The sequence below is a fragment of the Anolis carolinensis genome, chromosome 6 (genome assembly GCF_035594765.1).
Source record: "Anolis carolinensis isolate JA03-04 chromosome 6, rAnoCar3.1.pri, whole genome shotgun sequence".
Lineage (NCBI taxonomy): Eukaryota > Metazoa > Chordata > Lepidosauria > Squamata > Dactyloidae > Anolis > Anolis carolinensis.
Genome location: NC_085846.1, coordinates 12,249,965 through 12,267,921, shown reverse-complemented (window position 1 = coordinate 12,267,921; position 17,957 = coordinate 12,249,965). Strand labels below are relative to the sequence as shown.

Sequence of the window (17,957 nt, the reverse complement as noted above, 5' to 3'; positions counted from 1 at the left end):
CTGCAGATTTGATTCAAGGAGTGCTCTGGTTGCTTATTTGTGGAAGTCCTATTATTAGAGTTTGGATATGGTTCAGAACAAATAGAAATATGGGTGTATTTAACTGGAGTGTATTTCTAACAGCTAATAATTACCTTGTTGTGAATATCATAATTAATTTGATACACATTTAGAATGTTGTATTTCAAAATGGTATGTAACCAAAATAAAAATGTTACATTTTGAGCATTTCAGCCCACTATTCCCAGAAATCATTGGCACTACTGTTGCTAGAAAATTTTACTTGTCTTCTAGGGATAATCAAAACACAGGGCTAAATCTGGCAGACAGAACTGCTGGGAATGCCCCACATCTATTGGAAATAACTGCATCCATCCTCTGGGCACATATCCGTTTGGCAAATGTGAATCTCCATGAAAACCACTGGTCAAGAAAAGCATGACCCTGTTAGAAGAAGTCAACCCTTTGAACTAGCGATATGCATAAGTATTCATGTAATGGCACAAAGGTAACTTTGTTGTTAAACTGAAGAACCATGTCTTCCAAGGACAAAGACATGCCACTACAAAAACATATTTGACTAGCAGAGGATGATTGTTTCTTTAAAGATGAAATCACAGTTGCATTTTCCCTAAACATATACACTCCCTTGAAACCTCTTAGTTTAAAATATGCACTCAGAGATTAAAAAACAAAGTCTTATTTGAAAAAATAGCATATCTTGTTTATTCATAAACAACTTGTATTAATTCACCATACAGGTAATGCAATGCAATGCGGTCGCTGTTGCCCGCTTTTGGTCTAAAACTATTTAGCTGTTTGTGATTCCTTTATTTTCACTTTTGGACTTGTTTGTTATGCAATGCTTTTGACACAAAATAAATAAACCGTACAGGCACATTTCTTATTAAAGTTCAGTTACAGATAGGATGTAGCTTCTCTCTGTGTTGTGTACACAGGGTGTCATTCTTCATCAATAGTCCATAGTCTTTAAGTATATTTGTGCTCACTGAAGTCCATAAGCATGCTTCTATATTGAAATCCAAACAGCAACATAGTTGCATCCACCTCCACTGAAGTCTGATGCAAAAGTGAATACAAAATGGAGTCCTGAGTCTGGACATGCTCAGTACACTCACATGTCTATAACCCCACCCAACACCAAAGAGGTACAGTCAAACTGACAAATCAACATACACATAGACTAGAGGTTAGCAAATATATATACGTATTAACAAATAAATAGTGAGGGCTTGGGAGGTTGCTCTTTCCAACAACATCTTGATTTTTTACAAAATATATCAGCGTATCTCTTTAAAATGCACAGAAGAAATTAGACCTTTGTTCACATGTGGCTAATATTAGTTTTATAAAGAGAAAGCATGTGAAGGTGCTTTAAAATGAGTATTTTGAATGTTATTTACCTCTGTGTTGCTGACTGTCTATAATCTGTAAAATAAAAAAATGACATTAGAACTGTTTAACAAAGGAAGGTCCTACTTTTTAAAAAGTATAGGAAAAAAAGCACTTGTGAGAGTTGAAGTTCAAAACACCTGGAGGGCCCAAGTTTGCCCGTGCCTGGTTTAAGCAATACACACACCAGAAAATTCAATATATTAAACCCCTTTGTATCCCCTTCCTCACTGTTAGATGCCATTGCTGTAGACCTCTTCAAGTCTTCCCCAAAGCAGTCAAAAGCAACCTTTCTTCCCGCCTCCTTGCCTTTGAGCTCTTTCCTAGCCCACTCTTTGCCTATATACTTCTCCCTCTGATGTATGATTCACTGCATACTAAGTCATGGCCAGGAAAAGAATTAGTGAGACAACAAATGATTTTCTGGAAATCAGTCTCTCTGTTTACACTTGTCTCTAATGCAGGGGTCCCCAAACTTTTTAAACAGGGGGCCAGTTCACGATCCTTCATACTGTTGGAGGGCCGGACTATAGCTGGCCACTGAGCAATAATAATAATAATGACAACAACAACAACAACAACAACAATAACAATAAAAAAGAGGGTTGGAAGAGACCTTTTGGGCCATTGAGTCCAATCCACTTCTACCTTTGTGCACTGAAACCACAAGCAAAGCACCCCTGACAGATGGCCACCCAGCCTCAATGTTAATAATAATAATAATAATAATAATAATAATAATAATAATAATAAGGATTGGAAGAGACCCCTTTGGCCATTTAGTCCAATCCCCTTCTGCCTTTGTGCACCAAAAGCATAAACAAAGCACCCCTGACAGATGGCCACCCAGCCTCAATGATAATAATAATAATAATAATAATAATAATAATAATAATAATAATAATAAAGAGGGCTGTAAGAGACCCCTTGGGCCATTTAGTCCAATCCTGCCTTTGTGCACCAAAAGCACAAGCAAAGCACCCCTGACAGATGGCCACCCAGCCTCAATGTTAATAATAATAATAATAATAATAATAATAATAATAATAATAATAATAATAATGGTTGGAAGAGAAAAAGAGACCCCTTTGGTCATTTAGCCCAACCCCCTTCTGCCCTTGTGCCATGGGGGCCGGATAAATGGCTTTGATGGGCCGCATCCGGCCCCCGGGCCTTAGTTTGGGGACCCCTGCTCTAATGTCATGAGACCAGATAGGTTTCAACTTTCGGTTTTGCTTTTTGGCATCCCACCACACTCCCATAATAAGAATTTCATAACTTCTATTTTCGTAATGGTGAACTATTCAATTCCAGAATTAAGATTGAGGTTGTTCTGCCCAAATCATTTTTATGCTGGGAGGGCATGCAGAAACCACATGATATTAAAGATAGCATTCTTTTAAAAAATATTCATTCTGAATGTTCAGTTGTCATTCTTTTTAAAAGTATTTGTCTTCCTGGTAGTTTTCCTGAACCTAAGTGCTTCCATCATATAGCAGTTTTCAGCTGTTTCTGACCATTGTTTTGTTTTCATACAGCGGTTTTTGGAAGACGTTCAATGCAGGAAAGTTCTAAGAATAATCCTGGGTCTAAAAGGAATACAGAAACTTGCAGGTGATGTTCAAAATTCACAATCGCAGTTACAATGCCTAACCTAGAGCTACACATTCAGGAATTGTGAGAGTTGAAGTCCAAAACACCTGGAGGGCCAACGTTTGCCTATGCCTGTTATAAAGTCTATCAGCAGGTATAGGTATGAGACATCCTGTGAATCTTCTACATGTCTCATTCAGTGCGATGTTCACCTGCTTCACATGGGGACACAGACAGAACCTCTTTGAAGACTAAGTAAATACAGTCGGGCATCCCCTGGGCAACGTTTCTTGGAAACGGCTAGTTTTTCCAACCCAAAAACATTGCTTTACAACATTTTTAACCTGCAGGTATAATTTTTCCTTCACAAATGGACAAATACCAACAGTCTTTATCAAGACTACTTTTAACAAGTATGTCTCTTAATATAGGTTTGTCACTTGCTAAGGAAGAGCTACTGTCCAAAATGTCTGGGGACATCTCCGGTGATATTTTATGTATACAGGAAACACAGAGACGTCTAAAAGTTTACCTTGTGTTGGTATTATACCACTTATGATATCACAAGATGTTGTTAATCTCACACATCTGAGAGACTTTTTCCACATCCTTTATTATGACTAAAAACATGGTTAGTGTTTATTGAACATGAATAAGCAAAGAAAATATTTTTATTAAGACACTTGACAGATTTTGAGAAATCAAAGACCAAAAACACAGAGTGTAATAATTCATTACTGTGACAGCCCAATATAGTAGGTATGCATTTTCCTCTTTTTTCAAATGATACGTCAATGTAATTAAAATGTTTTTCTTTTTTATATTTCCCTATTTTTATGATTTATTTATGTATATATATTGGTATGATGATATAGACAAAATTCAACAAAACAACGTTTTTAATATTAGCATTTCTTTTATGTTCAATATTATGATTATTTATTTCACTTCATGATCATTAGTAAAAACAATGTTGTTGTAGACAAGAGAAGGTGTTAATGAATTATCCACATCAGAAAGGTTAGATAAGCTATTGGCTGACACAGCTAGAATTACAGCCAGCATATGAAAGCCTTCCAATAGCAAGGAACCTAGAAATAGTCTGAGGAAGGTCAGTTTTGATGTCTAGACTGGGAAAATAATTCAAATATCTACTCAGAAATATCAGCTCAATAGTTCTTAGCTTGTGTTCAATGCCATATGACCTGACACCTTCTGTATTAGAATATATTCAGGACCCTAATTCAGTTCAGATTTTGGTCTGTTGGAGTTTGGGGCGGAAATGTATTTCTTTAAATGAAGTTGGGTCTATGATTCATCAACAATTTTTTTTTAAGTTGTGTCTGTTGTTTGTCCATCTGTTTTTATTTTATTGATTTTAATTTTGTGTGTTCTATGACTGGGTTTTTATTGTTTTGGTTTCTTTAGTGCAGTGCAGAAGGATAGACTGAAGGTGGCGAGCCTGGATAGGGAAAGGGAATTGTGGTAGTTCAACTTCTCTGAGTTATTGGATTCTGGTTTTTGTTGGATTTGGAAAGTGATCGAGGGTCTGAGCATGTATTGCAGGTTTTGATTGATGGTTAGGGTAGAGAATAGTGTAATTTTAGGTTACACTGGAGGGTAGGTTGAGAAGGTTAGAGAAGGGCTGAGAAGGCTAGGGAGAAGGGTGAAATAGTATTGAAGGTCTTGAGTGGTTACTGTTTGAAAGGTTTTGGAAAGTGTATAGGAAATGAGTCAACTTGAAACTCATGGGAATGGTGAACTGTCGCACTTGTGTGAACTTATGAGGAAGTCATTTCATCTTGTGCTATCACAACTGGCAATATTAAACGAGAAAATAGATCACCTCTTCAAAGGTATATCTCTTATGGTGAGAAATCCTGGATGTTTTAACGCCTGGAAAGAAGAGGATCCAGCGACTGTTAACCAAACCGTGGACAATTGGTCACTGATCTTCAATAGGGAGGAAAGGGAAAGGCCATCAGAATGTAAAAAGGAGCTTGTGAAAGAAGCCGAGGACGGCGAAGATGAGAGAGAGCTTTCACATCTTCAAGGGGGAGAAGGAAGGGTTGGGTATAGGAAAATGGACTGGAGTACACAAAAGACAATTATCGAGGGAATATCTGAGTCTGTCCATTGTATACTGGATCCAGCATGCCACCATGAATATCTACCTCAATCAAATATGTTGGCGTTTGAAATAGTAGACTCATGTTTAAATAGGGGTAGATGGACCTCTAAGAGAGCTGTTCAGAAGTCCCTGACTCAGATACTTTCTACGAGCCCAAATGTAGTCAGAATTAAGACCATCTCCTGGCTACGCAGGGACTTTCAAGCTCGGGACCGCTCTACATGCTTCGTTGTCACCTTCGAGGATAGTTCATTAATTGAAGAGCTTTGGGCACGTAAACCTTTATTAAACTTATGGGAAATTAGTATCAGGAAGGTGTTTTTCAATCCCATAATTCGGCCTCTGATGGCAGGCTTCGAACTGCCTCCTCATATAACCACCAGATCCAAAATGGATAGTGCCCGTAATCATCGAGTTAGGTCTCCATCCCCTCCAAGAAATTGTTTAGTATTCCCCAGTTCAACCCCAGTCCCTTCTCAATCTATTTCCGAGTCCTGCCCACAGACATTGCTTTTGTTCAGTTCTCCTGACTGCTCCCTCCCTCTGTCCGTGCATGATACATTCTTAGACCATACCTATGATAAAATCCCGAGTAGCTCCCTGGCAGCGGAGAGCTGACTAGGGCCACCCAATTCCATCTCCATTCTGCCTGTTGCCCAAGCGGTGGGGGGTGGACCGGAGCCGGGGGGTACCATTGAGGTTGTGTGGGGGAGGAGGAGGAGTGGTTACTGTCATCCCAGGGAGAAGCGCAACAGAGTTCTTGCGACCCTGGAAAAGGTTAAGTGTGGTAGCACCCATGACGGTCCCCTTGGATTGAGGATCCTGCTGTTCAATGCCAGGTCCGTCAATGGTAAATCAGCTATCATCCAGGATCTTATCTTGGATGAAGTGGCGAACCTGGCTTGCATCACTGAGACCTGGTTGGATGAGCTGGGTGGGGTAAATCTCACCCAGCTCTGTCCTCTGGGTTTTGGGGTGCAACAGCAGGCCAGATCTGGGGGAAGGGGAGGCGGGGTCGCGGTGGTTTTTCGGCAGTCCATCTCCCTGGTCAGGTGTGCCGTCCCGCAATCTACAGGTTTTGAGTGTGTACATCTTAGGGTGGGTGCCCGGGACAGTCTGGGGATTCTGCTAGTGTACCAACCACCCCGCGACACTGCAGTTTCCCTGCCTGAGCTAGCAGAGGTGATCTCTGGTGTGGCGTTGGTCTCCCAGCGACTGGTAGTGCTGGGAGACTTTAACATCCATGCCGAGTCCACCTTGACAGGTGCTGCTCTGGATTTCATGGTTGCCATGACGACCATGGGGCTGTCCCAAGTGATATCTGGTCCCACCCATCAAGCTGGTCACACACTCGACCTGGTTTTTGTTGCGATGGATGGTGAGGTTGGAGTGGAAGAGAAAAACATTCTTCCATTGTCATGGTCCGACCATCACCTGATCAGTCTAAAACTCACTGTGTCCCCAAAAAACCTCCGCAGGGGTGGGGGACCCATTAAGATGGTCCGCCCCAGGAGACTGATGGATCCTGATGGATTCCTGAGATCTCTTGGGGATTCTCCTGTCTTGGGTGCTGACAATCCTGTTGATGCCCTGGTAGATCGCTATAATAGCGAGATGTCTAGAGCAATTGACACGATTGCCCCCGAATGTCCCCTCTCTTTGCGCAGAGTTACTTCAGCTCCCTGGTTCTCAGAGGAGTTGGCAGTGATGAAGCACAAGAGAAGAGGACTAGAGTGCCGCTGGCGGAAGACTCAGGACGCCTCTGACCGAGCACGGGCTAGTGCTGCTATTTGTACCTACTCCGCGGCTTTGCGGGCAGCCAGGAAGACCTTCACGACTGCCCGCATAGCGTCTGCAACTAATAGATCATCGGAGTTGTTCCGTGTCGTCGGGGAGCTCCTCCACTCTTCTGAGGGTGGGGAGGCACCCGAGGACGCGGCAACTCGGTGCAGCGAATTCGTGCACCATTTTGCAGACAAAGTCGCTCAGATCCGTCATGACTTGGATGCTAGCTTGGATGCAATGCCATGTGAGTTAACCGAGGCACCTGTCTGTCCTATCTTGTAGGATTCGTTTCAGCTTGTTCACCTGGATGACGTGGACAAGATCCTTGGAGCTGTGAGGGCGACCACTTGTGCCAAGGATCCTTGCCCTTCTTGGCTTATAAAATCGGCCAGAGGAGGATTGGGAGATTGGTTTGTGAGTATCATTAATGCCTCTCTGGATCAAGGCAAATTTCCATCTGCCCTAAAACAGGCTATAGTGAGGCCAATTTTGAAGAAAGCCTCCCTTGATTCGACCATCCTAAATAACTACAGACCAATCTCGAATCTTCCTTTTTTGGGCAAGGTCCTGGAGCGGGTGGTTGCCTCTCAGCTCCTGGGATTCTTGGATGACACTGATTTTCTGGATCCATCACAGTCCGGCTTTAGACCTGGGCACAGTACCGAGACGGCTTTGGTCACCTTGGTGGATGACCTCCGCAGGGAGCTGGACAGGGGGAGTGTGACCCTGCTGGTTCTCTTGGACATCTCAGCGGCTTTCGATATCATCGACCATGGTATCCTTCTGGGACGGCTCTCCGGGATGGGCCTTGGGGGTTCTGCTCTGCAGTGGCTCCAGTCCTTCCTGGAGGGCCGATCCCAGTTGGTGAAGCTGGGGGACACCTGCTCGGACCCCTGGCCATTGACCTGTGGGGTCCTGCAAGGTTCCATTCTGTCCCCCATGCTTTTTAACATCTACATGAAACCGCTGGGAGAGGTCATCCGGAGTTTTGGAGTGTGGTGCCATCTCTACGCAGATGACACCCAACTCTACTACTCTTTTCCACCAAACTCCAAGGAAGCCCCTCGAATTCTGGACCAGTGCTTGGCGGCTGTGATGGGCTGGATGAGGGCGAACAAGCTGAAACTTAATCCTGACAAGACAGAGGTCCTCCAGGTCAGTCGTGTGTCTGATCGGGGTATTGGGTGGCAACCTGTGCTTGACGGGGTCGCACTCCCCCTGAAGGCGCAGGTCCGCAGCTTGGGGGTCCTCCCGGACTCATCTCTGACACTTGAGGCTCAGGTGCTGGCGGTGGCCGGGAGGGCCTTTGCACAACTAAAACTTGTGCGCCAGCTGCGACCATACCTCGTGAAGTCTGATCTGGCTACGGTGGTCCATGCCTTAGTTACCTCTAGATTGGATTATTGCAACGCACTCTACGTGGGGCTGCCTGTGAAGACGGCCCGGAAACTCCAACTAGTTCAGCGGGCGGCAGCCAGGTTCCTAACAGGAGTGAATTACAGGGAGCGGTCTACTCCCCTGTTCAAGGAGCTCCACTGGCTGCCGTTCACCTTCCGGACCCAATTCAAGGTGCAGGTCCTGACCTACAAAGCCCTGAACGGTTTGGGACCCACTTACCTTTCTGACCGCATCTCCCCCTACGAACCCGCACGATCTCTTCGCTCATCGGGGGAGGCCCTCCTCTCGCTTCCGCCTCCGTCACAAGTGCGGTTGGTGGGGACGAGGGAGAGGGCCTTCTCCGTGGCGGCCCCCCGGCTCTGGAACGCGCTCCCCAGGGAAATTAGGCAAGCTGCCACCTTGGAAGTGTTCAGGAAGAGCCTGAAAACCTGGCTCTTCAAACAGGCCTTTGAAGAAGTTCCGCCCACTGTATATTAAACCCTGGTACTAACGGGTTCTTCTGACCAGTTGTACCTCTTGGTTAACTCCTTGACATAGCTTCAGTGTTCACCCCAGTCTAAAGCTCTTCCCATGACTTTGTAGCACCTTAACTTCCTTCTTGTTTACAAGTTCCACTCAGTGCACTTTGCCCAGCTCATTTTATGTTTTTATTGCTGTGTTTCTCAAATGTTTTATAATGACTGTGATTTTTAATGCTTTTTAAATTTATTTGTGTGTTTTTGTATTTGATATTATTGTATGTTGGTTTTATATCTGTAAGCCGCCCCGAGTCTCTCTGGGGAGATGGTGGCGGGGTACAAAAATAAAATTATTATTATTATTATAACATTGCCTTCTAATTTTTTGCTAGTTACTGGAGAAAGTAATTTCTTTTCATATTCTGGTTTCTTTCAAGATGTCAAATACTTCAGGGTTTTATGTGTGTCTGCTTACATTTTTCCAGTTTTGACAGAGGAACACTGTGGTTTTTAACTCATAGCATGATTTAGCGGTTTTTAACTAGGTATGTTTTAATACTGTTTATATTTAATTCTGTTTTAATGTTTGCATATTTGTATATTTGAAATTGTTGTATGTTGATGTTTTTATATTAAGCCGCTTTGAGTTTCCTTTGGGAAAGATAAAGCGTGGTATAAATAAATATAACAACATTAGGAAAGGAAAACAGAAAAGGGATTAACATTTTTGTTTCAGCCTTTCTTGGCAAAATTATGATGGAATCAGTTTCTACTAAACAAAATAATTGATATTGGGATCTGAGTGGATCTTTCAATGGAAATGATGGTCGCAATAACTGTTGTATAGATGGAGTTCCCAATTTGTGGCATGATTTCTGGCTCTGGTCATGGAAGTTAGTGGGAAAAACATCATGGATATGGTTTTCCACTTTCTCAATATATTCCTAATACTGTAAAGCTAATGTGCAGCTGGAAAAGCTTATGATATGCATACCTTCCATTCTTCCAGGGATCCAGATACCCTATCATATTTTTTAAAGAAATTATGTACAAAAGAGAAATTTCAAAAACAGAAGCCTTTGATTGAAACAATTCTCTATAATTCAAACCTCAGATATTTATTGTTTACTCAGAAGAGAGCTGTCTATTTCATGTTATAAGATTCCTTCAAGGCTTGGAGAGCCTGTTCTTTTGTTATCTGTTTCCAGTCTTTAGGCAAATCTGCTGGTTTACATTCATACTTTTTGGAAAACTCATTATTGAACTCTTTTAAAACAAACTTCCAGTAATCAGAAGCATTGAGACTGGGATCAGGTTGGATGCACCAGTCAGGAAAAATCTTACGATAATCTTTATACGGATGCCATTCCCAATTGGTTTCTGGACATCTGAAAGAGACTTGGGAGGCTACAGAAGAAGAACATATATCAATAACAAGCTTTTTTGTGGTATCATATCTGTATGTTCCTAATCCTTTAGGGCGATGGACAGCTGCAAAATGCTCCTTGTGGGCAGCACCGCCGGCTTCACAGGGGACCTTGCAGAAGGGACACTGCTTCCCGCAGCCAAACACTTGCTTGAAGATCTCATCCTGGGGTTTCACAGACAATCTTGAGAGCTTGGATTCAATATCTAATGATTCAAATGTGGAGAGTATCTCTTTCTGCAAATCTTGAAGATAGTTCTCAACATAAGCAGAGAAGTTGCTAGGATCAAATGCACTCCTCAACTCTAATCCTACTAGTTTACTCTTAGATATGGCCAAGGCTTTTTGCAGTTCCAGACTAATATTGTCCACAAAATTAGAGAATGTTTCAATCTCTTTATTTCTTAGGATGTCCAGTGCATTCTTAACTTTTGCTATTACTCCTGAAAGAATGTCTTTTTCCAAGTTCTTCAAATTCTCATTTTTGATATAGGAATCTATCACTCGTTTCTGGATCCAGTTCTTGACAAACTGTTCATAGTTTGTGATGGATTCTACATACTGGTCAAAATTCCATTTATCCAACAGCTCCTTCAAGAGTGTAAACTGAAAGAAGTTCCGACCAGAACATTCCATTGAACGTTCACTGTTACGAAATTGATCTATTATTTCTATCCCAAGTCTTTTGTTGATGTGCTCTTCTAAGGCAGGATGGAGACACCTGTCACAGAAGCCTTTGGCTCTGATTTGCTGGGCATCTTTTTTCTGATAAAGATCTTTGAAAATGGAAAAATAATGAGGTTTCAGTTGCTCCAGTCTTTTCTGGTGATCATTTTCTTCAATGAAATCTTTATGCATCTGCTGGAATTTGTAAGCTGATTCTCCTAAAATGTGAAGCTTCAGGTCCACTTCAAAGGCAGATGTCGTATTAAGTTTTTTAACATCATCCTCTTGAAGGTTCTGATTAATGAAACTGAGAAGTTCTCCACAGTATGTTGAAACATAATCTCTTTTGGAACTGATTTTTTCATCCATATATGAAATGTACTTGTATATCAGTGAGAGAGATATTTCTTGTATCCTCATCTTACGAGCCTCTAAATTAAAACTTAGATATTTCAACCAGGGTAACTGCAAATGGTCATCATTTACTTCAAAATCATTTAATCTATAGCTTGACAAGGATATTATTGGCATGGGAATCAATACCAGGTTCTCTTCCCTAAAGCCTCTGCTTCCAGCCAGCGAATGGGGCCTCCATTTCTTCACAATGTCTCTCATGGCCCAAATCATCAGGGTGCATTTGGAAGTCTCTAAGGGTGGCAGAAGCAAAGGCAGGGCAAACTGGCACAGGGACATTTTGGAGAGGATATCTTGCTGAAGGAAACTATCCGAACAAAGCAGAAGAGCACAAAGGACATCAAGGGGGTTCATAGACAAATCTATATCCCTCTCAGTAATATTGAATACTCTATCATCAATTGTCTTTTCTTTATCCATTCCTCTCACACCTTCTCCACCAGCTGTCCCCTGGTCAAGGTTTGTGTTCCGGGCGCTCACATTCAAAGCCAGGACTTTCCGCAGAAAATGCCAAGGAAGCTCTTCTAGGCTATGTGGAGAACAATGCTTTAAACTTCCAGAACTGATTTCAAGGGTTTCTTGCAGTGTCATGTTCTTGCTTTTTTGTTTCAACAATTTTAATTCAGAGAGAATATCCTCAAGTGCCTCACTTCTCCCTGCAGAAAGGTTTAAAATGTGTGTTATTATTTTCATCCCTTTTGAGTCTCTTCATTTGCCTCACAACTGTCTGTATCATTTTTTTTGCCCTTTTCCATTAAACATGGTTTTGTACCTTTCTCAACTGTTTACCAAGAGTGGTGACATTGTGTCTTATTATGAAATATGGTGTGTAAAACTGGGACACAGCAGGCACTGAAATCAATAAATACAGTAGAGTCTCCCTTATCCAACTTCTTTGCTTATCCAATGTTCTGCCAGCCCGTTTATGTTGGATAAGTGAGACTCTACTGTACATTGCAATATTCACAATCCCAGGAACAAAGATCACTGAATTAATATTGATTAGTAGCCGAGAACCTTTTATTAAATAGAAGGCATCACACTACATTAAATTCCTCACTGTAATGATATTCCATTTTCTGGAATACCCCCAAATATTGGCTGTAATCAACAATTGGCTTCAAACTACATGAAAGGAGACTCCACCTGAACATTAGGAAGAACTTCCTAACTGTGAGAGCTGTTCAGCAGTGGAACTCCTTCTGTGGGGCTCCTTCTTTGGAGGCTTATAAACAGAGGCTGGATGGCCATTTGTCAGGGGTGCTTTGAATGTGATTTTCCTGCTTCTTGGCAGGGGGTTGGATTGGATGGCCCACGAGGTCTCTTCCAACTCTTATGATTCTATGTGAGAGACAAACAGGTCGTATCTACTGGACATTCTCACATTCTCAATTATAATCTCATCTTTATGCATCCTGTCTTTTTAAACCATAAGCCTGAGGACAGGGAACTATGAAATGAACCATTTGTAAATCACTGAAGATGCTCATCTGGCTGACAAGTGGGATATAATCAGTAAGTAAGTGGGCCAGGTTTACAGGGGAAGAAATGCTGAAAAGCTATTGCTTATATAAGGCCTTTTCCTGCCTTTCTTTACTTCTCTCCTCCTTCTCCCTCTGCCATCAATAGAGGGAACAAAAGAGGCACATGGTCAACAAATCAAGACCTGGTTGCCAGAACCATTTAAATTGGCTCAGCAGTCATTTTAGAGTGTGGAGCCCCACTTGGTTTTCCACTTCTGAGACAGAGGGACCACAGAAGCTTTATTGAAGAAAGAGGACATGATCCAGACATGGATAAAAGGATAAAATACATAGATCTCAAAACCTCCAACTGTCCTGATTTTAGCAAGGAAAGCCCCAATCCCGCCTCTGACATCCCACTTTTTAATTTTAAAATATCACTGTCTTCTTTGTCCCCTCAAATTCCCCTTTGTTTTGGCTTACTTGAATTTCTACAAACTACATTTATATATCTTTGGAGTTGTCTTCCTTTAGTGTCACATCCTTCCCTGCTATTTTGTTTCTTGACCACAACCACCCTCCGAGACTGTTTTCTCAGATTTTGACTATTCATATTTGAAATAACACCTCTTCTTACAGCGTGAGTCGTCTTCTGGGTTCTTGTCCTCCTTTGGTACAGGAGACATGGGAAGAGCTGGGTTTTCTGGTACATTTTTCTCCAAAATCATGGTTGGGTCCTTGATATTACAAGTATCCTCCTTTTTGGTCTGGCATGCTTTTGAGGAAGGAGCAAAAGAAAAAGTTTGAGAATTTGAAAATAGAGAATTCTGTACCCAAAAGACTTACTGTTGCTTCATCCTATTTCTGCAGTAGTCTACTCCAGCTTCAGGAATTGACATCCAGAAATGCAGTTTTTTAAAATGTCTATCAGGAACTCCTGCGGATTAATGTTGTTGTACTTCAGCCTTGCAAAGGAAGTCAAAAGCAAACAAACCCCTTCTGAGTAAATTCTGTCATGAAAACACTCTTGGCATGTTCGTCTTCATATAAGGACAACCAATAATGCACACATCAACAAAATAAAACAACAGCCAAATAAAACAGTTCTGTATATTTCACTGGAAAGTCAAAATTATATACCGTAATGACACAGCTGTAATTCCTCAAGCACAATAAATTTGTAAAATAAACACTATTTGCATACAAACATGCTTGAATCTGCTAATAAATTATTTTCCTCCCCAAAGTCTAAATACTAGTAGTGTAGATAGCTTTAGTATAACATATGAAGAAAAAGGAAACTATATCTTCTGGTGTCACTTCCAGAACCATGTCAATTAGAGATCTGCTTGCTAGAGGGTGGAAGTGGAAAGCAAAGAAGAAGTCGAATAGAGTATATCAAAATGACATTTCTAGATCAAGAACAATGAAATGCCAAGTACCTTTTGCATGATCATTCTTTTCTTGCTGTGTTTCTTGTCCAGTTTCATCCTCTTTCTTCCTATCTGAAAAATACAAAATGAAAAATTTCCTATTTTAACAATTAGATTAAGAAACATGGTATGGGGCACATGTCAACATCTGGATTTTCTGGTATACTTTTTTTCAAAATTGGTGTTGGGTCATTGAGATTATAAGTAAAGCCCTTTTCAATCTGGCGTGCTTTTTAGGAGGAGGCTAAAAGAAAGATTTGGAATTAAAAGCTACAGAATCCTACAGCAAAAAGAGTTTGCAGGTGCCTCTTCCATCTCTGTTATAGTTCACACCAATTTCAGGACCAGACAATCCAAAATACAATTTTTTAAGAAGTCTATTTGGTCATCTTAAGCTTGACTGCTGTTTTTGTTCAGTCTCTCAAGAATGGTTAAAGCTGCAATAATTTAAAAATAGGGTTGTTGTGAGTGTTCCAGGATGTATAGCCATGTTCCAGAAGCATTCTCTCCTGACGCTTCGCCCACATCTATGGCAGGCATCCTCAAGAGGTTAAAATTTAAAATAGAAATTAAAAATACAGTTTGTCAAGTCCTCTTAAACTTGAGTGTCTGGTAAGTTTCTAAATCTCTATTTAGCTATTCAAAAGTTCAACCTAACACAAACATGGGTTATATTAAAGGGTTACTGACATATGAACGCCTTATAAACATTATTAATATCAACCCTAAATCAGAATATAACTCAGCATCCTTTAGAATCGAAATGCTAAAATCCAAGCGTCCACATAGGTAGCTGAGAAAGTTAAACGTTTGCTTTCTGATGGTTCAAAGTACACAAAGATTTCACGCACAAAATTATTACAAATATTGTATAAAATTGCCTCAAGGCCAAGTGTAGGGTATATATGAAACCTAAATTAATTTCATGTTTAGACTTGGGTCTCATTTCCCAAGAGATCTCATCCAAAACACTCATGGCCCTAAGCATTATGAATAAGCAATACTCGATCTGTTCTGTAAATAGCATATATTATTTATAACTGTTATTAAAGGCAAGGGGATGACTTACCTTCTGTTCCAGAAGAGAGCAGGAAGCAGTCTGCTGATTTTTGTGCTGGCTTGGTTTCCTCCCTACATTCAATGAAAATGAAAGTGAAAGAGACCGGAATTGTGATGTTTCTCATATGTTGCTAACAACATTGTGTAACAAAATTTGAAAAATGTTCTGTTCCTGATTTAAAAGTGTTTTCCTGCTTAATTGTGCTGTGCATACATTGAAAGTAGTTGTAGTACCGTGAGGAACAAATATGTGCAGTTTGACAAGAGAGACCTTTATTTAATAGCACTCAACAAGCCTAACTCTTATTTAAAAATAAGATACCTCTTGAGCCTATTGAGCCTTTACAGTTGCTTGGATTCCTGACTTGTAGTTTTTGGACCTTTGGGGATTATTTTTTAAAGAATTGCTTACAGAAGAAAGCCATGATAGTTAAAATGAATGTAAAGAGCTATAATCAAATGTAATACATTCTTTTTTTGACAGCTAAAACAAATCTGAGAAAACTGGTAGTGTAACATTTAAAGTGCTTGGAACAAGGAGACCCATATTACTATGGGCTACTACAATCGTTCAATATAATTGTCTTACAGGATTGTTGTGGAGGTTAATAGGAAAAAGCCATATATCGTGGGCATATACATTCCTAGTGTAATACAAATAAAAGAGCAATAATATTAACATTTTTGGCATTCACAAACACTTCTAATAGTGTTTCCAATAACATACTAGAATACTCTTAACAATTAAAAGCTTGTACTTTTTACATTTCCATTCTCTCACCTTAATAATTACATCCTCCCACTTCAGACTTGTGCATAAATATCTGTCTGCTGCTTGCATCTCAGGAAGTGGGTTGCAGTCTGCAAAATCTCATGCCAAATAAAACCTGTTAGTCTTCAAAAGTAGTTATTATTGGCTAGATAAAAAAAAATCAAAATAGTTCAAATTCAAAGTGACACACTCCCTCCAACGCCATTCTTGGGTTTCTCAACAAAATCCCTTTCTACATCCCCCCGTTGTAGCTGCTGCATCTTAGAGTGATAATTAATCTGCATAGAGCTCCCGAAATAAACGTAATTGTTTTTGGATTTTATGAATGGGCCCATTAGAAAATGCGTAAGGATGTGGATGAACTACAACTACAGTCATGCTGGGTCAATCTCTCCCCCAAACCCCGCCAGTGTATGATTCACTGCATACATATGAACCCATGAGAACTCAGTCATAGCCAGGAAAAGAATTAGAGAGACAGCAAACTATTTTCTGGAAATTGGTCTCTGTTTACACTTCAGTCACTAATATCATGAGGCCAGATAGGTTTCGACTTTCGGTTTTGCTTTTCAGCAGCCATAACAAGAATTTCATAACTTCTATTTTCGTAATGTTGAGCTATTCAATTCCAGAATTAAGACTGAAGTTGTTCTGCTCAAATCATTTTTGTGTTTGGGAGGGCATGCAGAAATTGCATAATATTTGTTTATTTACAGTATTTATATTCCACCCTTCTCACCCCAAAGGGGACTCAGGGCGGATCTCATTATATACATATAGGGCAAACATTCAATGCCCATATACACATAGACAGAGACAGACACAGAGGCAATTTAACCTTCTCCTGAGGGGATGTTCGATTCTGGCCAAATAACATTCTTTTTAAAAGTATTCAAATGGTTATCTTTAGTATTTAAGGTACTTTGCCTTCCTGATAGTTTGCCTGAACCTAAGCGCTTCCATCATATAGCAGCTTTTCAGTTGATTCTGACCATTGTTTTGTTTTCATACAGCGATTTGTAGAAGGCATTCAATGCAGGAAAGTTGTAAGAATAATCCTGGGTCTAACAGGAATGCCGAAACTTGCAGTTACAATGCCCAGCCTAGAGCTGCACATTCATGATTAATTTGTATTCATAGTCTATATATATTCAATAGCGTAGGGAATACATAGGCATCCTAAAAGTCCCCCAATCTTGATTTACCAGGCATCAAGAAATGAAAGATGAACTCTGAATAATTAAGTAGCTGATCTAGAATCTCAACCATGCCAGTTCAATTCTTCCTTGTATTTTCCTTATTTCCACACTGTTTGTGGGTTCAAGCACAGTGATATCTAAATGCGCCATTATTCCCTCACGCTTTTCTGACACAGGGCTTTTGACCATTAGTTTTACTTCCTTGAGATAGGCATACTGTCAGCATTTCCTTAATTTTATCCAAAATGTTTATTTCAGGAAATACTTCACCAAGAACTGAAGCACCTCTATGTCTGGTTCCTTATCAATACGGTGATTTCCAAATAAATCTATTTACCTCAACACTTGATCCCCTCACTGGATCATTCTAAGTATGAAGGATAATCTGAGAATAGACTTTCCTAAAACTGAGTAAAACTACCAATATAACTTTAGAAAACCAACACAGATCTTAACTTATAGAACTGTGTCATGTGAGATATAGAGTTAAAAAGACCTTTTTATTACAACACCAAAGTGTCTCCATTATATTGTACAACTCTCATTTCAATATCTTCCGTTTTAGATGAAGTACAAGAGAAAAGGCACGTGCCAAGGTTTGTAGTAATGTATCAGTTATTGCCTGCCTTTATACTTATGTCAGAGTCAGGTTTAACAAACTGAGTATCTTTCGTGATACTACGGACATTAACAAGAAAATCTCTAATACAAGATTTAGCTGGTTAAAAAGGTCCTCTTTGGTCAAAT

At 40.4% G+C, this 17,957-nt stretch overlaps 1 protein-coding gene across 1 annotated transcript; it reads right to left on the bottom strand.

The window, feature by feature from the left end:
- Positions 1 to 9,870: 9,870 nt before the first annotated feature.
- On the bottom strand, positions 9,871 to 17,897 carry LOC100556006 (interferon-induced very large GTPase 1). Its single transcript, XM_062984022.1, has 4 exons — positions 15,250 to 17,897; positions 14,190 to 14,252; positions 13,385 to 13,522; positions 9,871 to 11,940 (listed from the first exon to the last, which is right to left on the bottom strand). The coding sequence occupies exons 1-4, from the start codon at positions 15,362 to 15,364 to the stop codon at positions 9,923 to 9,925; spliced, it is 2,334 nt and encodes a 777-aa protein (XP_062840092.1). The 5' UTR covers positions 15,365 to 17,897; the 3' UTR covers positions 9,871 to 9,922.
- Between the last annotated feature and the right edge of the window lie 60 nt (positions 17,898 to 17,957).